This window comes from Corvus kubaryi, unplaced genomic scaffold, assembly GCF_017639235.1.
Source record: "Corvus kubaryi isolate FWS band 111438036 unplaced genomic scaffold, C.kubaryi_AGA036_p1.0 37398, whole genome shotgun sequence".
NCBI lineage: Eukaryota > Metazoa > Chordata > Aves > Passeriformes > Corvidae > Corvus > Corvus kubaryi.
Genome location: NW_024581137.1, coordinates 49,689,990 through 49,695,627, shown reverse-complemented (window position 1 = coordinate 49,695,627; position 5,638 = coordinate 49,689,990). Strand labels below are relative to the sequence as shown.

Genomic DNA, 5,638 nt, shown 5'->3' with positions numbered 1-5,638 from the left:
TGGTGTGGTGTGGTGTGGTGTGGTGTGGTGTGGTGTGGTGTGGTGTGGTGTGGTGTGGTAAACTTACTGGAACTGGTATTATTTGTTGGTAACAAAAAAAAAAAAGAAAAGAAGGAAGACGATAGAGATTTCACCAAATATAGAGCAGTGTTGGGGCACACTCAGGTAGGAAGCAGAGACAAGCTTATCTTACCAAAAACTTCTCTGTTTTCGCTTAGTCAGTAAGACAAACAAGAACACAAAGAAATCCCATCCTATAAACAACCTCCAGAGCACCCTGTGATTGCTTCCTTTGACTGACAGAGGAATAATTCACTTCCTGTCCACTTGAAACTTTCAACAAAAACAAGTTAGAGTAAAAAAGATACCGTAGAACATTTTGGCATGATGCCAAAAATATGAATGCATGTTCTTACCTGTAATTCAGTGGCACTGACATGCCTTGATATCAATCTACCTTAGAGCTGCTTTTTAACGTAACCGGTAACTTAACAAACATTTCTAGGATATGCAAAAATATTTCTGATGAAGGGAACAATCCAGTTTCCTACACTGAATCCTTCATGTTCTGAGCACACAGCCTTGTCTTAATTAAATAATTTTGCTGTTATTTTTATTTTCTAGTATTATATCATAAATTACACTCCTCTGCCATCAATAATTACATCAAATAAATACAGTATTAAAATACCTGAGTGCCTATGAGAAGTTCCAAATTAATGTAACTGGAAAGTCAGGCATTTTTTTTTTTACTGAATGGATGGTAAGACTCTAATTCTCCTACTTTCTCAGCCAGTCTGCTACAAGCCTCAACCAGAATTTTGATCCAAATGCTACAGAAGTCAATGGGAAGGTTGACATTGACTTCAGCAAGCTTCAGCTCAATTGCTGGAAGAAGCAAAACTTCTGTCCTCATGGATCTTCAAAGCAGTTAATGATGGCTGAGAACAACAGCTATGTTAGTTTTGTTATGGTAACATCCATCCAACAAGAACTAAACCAAGACATACTTCTTTGCTATTCCCCATGAAACACCCACAGACAAAAGCTCTCTGTCACTGCCTCCTTTGGATTGTGTTCAAAATACTGAATGAAATGCAAAAAATCCTAAATAAATAATATTTTCACCTGTCCTTCTCTTTATTTCACTCTGTTGCAATTTAAGAATCAACATTGGAGAAATGCTTTTCACCAATAGTAACTGAAGTCTGCTCTTGCAGTTTCTTAATTCTGATCAACTTTAACCACTTGAAACTCCTAACCCACCTCTAAAATATTTTTTCAGTGGTTAAATATGCACACAGTACTTTGTGAAAGTACTAAAATTAACATGCAACATTTTTAAAGTTTTTTGAGTAAAGTTTCTATCCTCAATTACATTTAAATCCTAGAGGAATGTAAGATACTGTCTTTGCTCACTGTATGTGTCAGGAACTCACAGCTAAAAGTTTAGGAGTATGTTTCATATTTATAGGATGAAATGAGACTTTTCTTTTTGTTAGCAAGTTAAAAACTGAATTCACACTCATTTGACAGACAAAAATTCTGCCTGTGATTACTTCAATCCAACTCTGAAGGAACTTTTACACACTGAATGGAACAAATTTACATTGAGTGCTTAACAAATGTTTCCGGAAATTTCCACAGCATATCAATGTACTCATTTAAGAGGAAAATGCATACTGAAAAATGGGATTGCACACAGCACAAAAGATCAAATTATATTGCAAAATTGTATATGCTGAAGGTTATAAGCATCATTTTACACATTAGAGGTCAATGTGAAGGCACTGCAGCAAGCATTACTCTTTTCTGATACATATGAGGACAACTTCTGCTATAAAATACCCGTGTTTTAGTACTAATGAAAGAATGTGATTAAGAATGGTCACAGCTTACTTTGTTACTGAGTTCTCTATCTCACCGAGGCTACCTAAAATGAAAATAAAGTACCACTGCAACTTTCTGAATCAATTAGTCTACTTAAAAAGCTGCACAATTAACATATTTCAGTAGTTGGAGCTGCAGTTTTTACTGATGGTACTGCTTAGTGTTATGACCATCTAGAATGGAATAACCCAAATCTTTGGAATTGAGCAAACATGATCAGGATGTATTTTTCCACAGATGATTACTTCATAAAACACTTAAAAAGAAGTTCCATAATCTTAAATGAACTGTGTTTTATAAATGAATAAAGATTTCTTTAGGATATTAAACTCCCAGCCCCAGTGTTTCATTAAAGACTAATGAATACTGCTATGTACTCAGTTGGGGTTTTTTTCTATGGAAAAGATAAGAATCTCTCTCCTGGCCTAGACCTAAGCAAGAAAAAGAGAGAGGGAGAAGACTGTATTTTCCTTATTTGTTCACATTTTAAATGTTACTGTAAATCATCACAGAATGATGAATGATGAAAGGTAAACATCAAGAAATGGAAGAATATGTGCTTCTGTTGGTAATAGCACGTTATCAAAACACCTTCCCATAGGAACAATCTACAAAGCTTCATGAATTATAGGGGCAGAAGAAGCAGAAGTACAAATCTTGTATCTTAGTTAACTCCAACTTTAAATCTTCTAATTTCTTAAGCAAGTTTGTAGGTATGTTGCAAAATAAAGGTCAACACTTAAAGATGCTCACTATACTGGAAAGTGCAGACAAGACCATAAAAAAGAAGAAAAGAATGAAATTGGATTAATCCATCCTATGCAATGGTAAAGGTTATGAACTTCTACTTCTGAAACAACTTTTAGGAAGCGTTTCTGAAATAACAGGGGGAAAATGCCCAATAAAAATGTGTTTCTATAATTACTTTGCTTTTAAGGCAGTTTTCAGCACACATTCCAGAGGTCTTACAATGGATCTGTCTTCAATTTTCAATTAAAGCAGATGGGACTGTGCACAAGAAGAAAGCAAATTAGTATCTTCCATATATAACCACAAATAATCCCTAAACTCGGATACTTTGTACAATTACAGTGATGTCTCCTAATTGTGTCTAAAAATTATACTCTAAAATTGAACAGAATCTACAATAATAAATAGTTTGAACTCAAGATTAATGAGATCTGAGACATTGGTCAATAAAAGAAATAAAGGAGCTCTAATGGAAGAGACAGCTAAAACTGTTTCACTTCCAGCAATGCAAACATTTTCCTGCATCTTGTCAAACACAATCAATCCTTTCCCATCTTTCACATAGATCCCTGAAATATCAGTGAGGTCCCTATCCCAGCAAGAAGTAGGGAGGCTCAGCTTGTTTTGCTGCCATTGAAATGCCTCCAAATTATACCTCCTAGACCAGTGGATTCACTGTGTAAAATCAAGGCTGCTCTTCCCCCACTCCCTTCCACGCAAGGACAGACTTAACTGACAGGCAAAGATCCTTGCCGAGGCAGGAGCACAGGGAAGCTGCAGGGACGTAACAAACACACACATTGTTTTTGTGTTTCAGCTACAACAACCTGAAAAAATATTCTGTGACCCAAACTGATTTGCAGTTTGTGTTTAGGGAGAAAGAATCAAAATCTGACTACTTTGAAAGCACGGTGCAGCCTAATGCATTATTAAGAGTAGAAATTACAGCTATTACTTTCAATATTTTTATGCAAGCTTTCTCTTCAGCAGATTAGGAGAAACAGTCTATATCTATAGCAACCAGGAGAGAGGAGGGATGGATAAATCCAGTCCAAACCATTTCTCCTTAAAACCTTGCATCACTACCTTCACTATAGCAAGCATAATAGCTCATTTTTATTGCCACTTGACTGAAGCCTCATTAAAAACATGGTCAGCTGATTTTAATTCCTTTTTAATAAACAGAATGTACATGAGGAAAACTGCAGCAATACTACTCTGGAAAGCTTCCTTTGTTTCTTAAAGGAATTTAATTTTTTTTGTCTTAGAAAAAGATTTCTTAGGGATAGTTTGTTTAGTTTTCCCTCTGTGATCTCCGTAACCACCCTAGGTAGGTATTAAAACAGGAAAAAATACAAAATTCTCCTAGTCATGACCTTCTTGACTTAAAGTGAGCTTTGGGAAGATACTGTTAGCGAAATGAGACTGACTCTATTAATAGATATTAATATTAATAGCCAATTCAGGTGAGCATACAGTGCTGAGTGCCTCAGTGCAAGGAAAGGACTGCCAGGGAGAGTGTCACAGGAGAATTGCATCGATTTGAAACACACAGAGTTTGTTTCCAGGATCCCTTCATGCCAGTGTTGGTCATTTCACTGGTGGGGATGTTTAGTATAGATGGTACCTTCTAAATGAAGAAGGGGTCTGTCGAGAATGTCTCAACAGAAAGCGGCTGTTTAATGGTCCGCACTGGGCAGCACTGGGCATTTTCTGACAGCTCTGAAAGAGCCTTAACCCGGAGCCAGTGCTGACTTCCACCTCCAGGAGAACGAGTTGGAGGGGGAACTCCACCAAAGGCTGCATCTGGGGGTTTGTGGCCCGGCAATTTCCTGTCTCTTTCACATATAATGGCAGTTCAGTGGCTGAATCCAACAAAGCGGGAGAAGGGTTAAATATGTGCAAGCTGGAAGCATTTTCAGGGACTCGCCACCGGCGCACCCCGATTTTAGGGGCCTCGTGAGCCCCGGCGGAAGTTTTCAGCAGGCAGGGACAGCGGGTGAGAGCGGCCCCGCAGAGGTGTCCCCCGAGACGGGACAGCCGCCGGGGCAGGGGCTGCGGGCGGAGCGGCGGGGGCAGGAGGTGTGAGGGGCCGGGAGCGGGTCGTGAAGGACCGGGGGACGGGGACAGGCAGCGGGAGGCGGTGCTGAGGCACCGGCGGACGGGGCCGCTTATCCGGAGCCAGTGGTGAGGGACCAGAGGACGGGGCTCCGGAGCCGCCGGTGAGGGACGGGGCGGACGGGGCCGCTTCTCCGGAGCCGGGGGAAAGGGACGGGTGGACGGGCCCCTCAGCGACCGCCGTGCGGGCGCGGCCGCCGGGGCCCTGCCAAGCTGCCTGCGGGGAAGCTCCAGGGCAGCAGCGCGGGTAGCGCTCCCCGCCAGCCCCGCGCCCCCTGCCCCTCGCCCCACTCACCGATCCGCGCCTCGGCGGCGGCCCCCGGCGGCTGGATGCGCGGGGCGGCGGCGAGCACCTGCGGCAGCGGCGGCGGCGGCAGCAGCAGCAGCAGCAGCAGCGGGAGGACGGAGCCGAGCGCGCCCATCATGCCTGGCCCATCGCATGCCCCGCTCCCCTGCCCGCCGCCGCCAGCCCTCACTCCATGCCGCCCGCCCGCCCTCTGCCTCCCGCGGCCGCTCCCCGGCTCCGGCAGCCGCAGCAGATTCAACACCCAGGACAGCGACCAGCGCCGCCCGCCCCCGGCCCCGCCCCGGCCCGCCCGGCAGCCGTGAGGGGGGAGCGGTCCCCGCCGCCCGCTCCGCCCTGCCCGCCCCGCCGGGACCGCGAGGAAGCGGCTCTCCCCTGGCCAGGGCAGCGCTGGGGCTCCTCCGGCCCCTGAACCTCACCGGCCGTGGCGGAGGCCGGGATCCTGCCCGCCTCCGCTGGCATCGCCCGTAAAGATGGCTGGGCTTGGGAAGGGAGTAAACGTTCTTGTTCCACACACCTGTACGGGGAAACAATGGAACCGTACGGGGGCAATGGTCATGAACTAAAACATGGGAA

At 44.4% G+C, this 5,638-nt stretch overlaps 1 protein-coding gene across 3 annotated transcripts in view; it reads right to left on the bottom strand.

The window, feature by feature from the left end:
• The window catches only part of PTPRN2 (protein tyrosine phosphatase receptor type N2), a 654,654-nt gene extending 649,306 nt beyond the window's left edge, over positions 1-5,348 (bottom strand). For all 3 annotated transcript variants that reach the window (XM_042044446.1, XM_042044450.1, XM_042044448.1), the window contains exon 1: positions 5,054-5,348. In XM_042044446.1, the coding sequence (XP_041900380.1) occupies positions 5,054-5,183 (130 nt within the window). In that variant the 5' untranslated portion in view covers positions 5,184-5,348. The remainder of the gene's footprint in view (positions 1-5,053) is intronic.
• Positions 5,349-5,638: the final 290 nt, after the last annotated feature.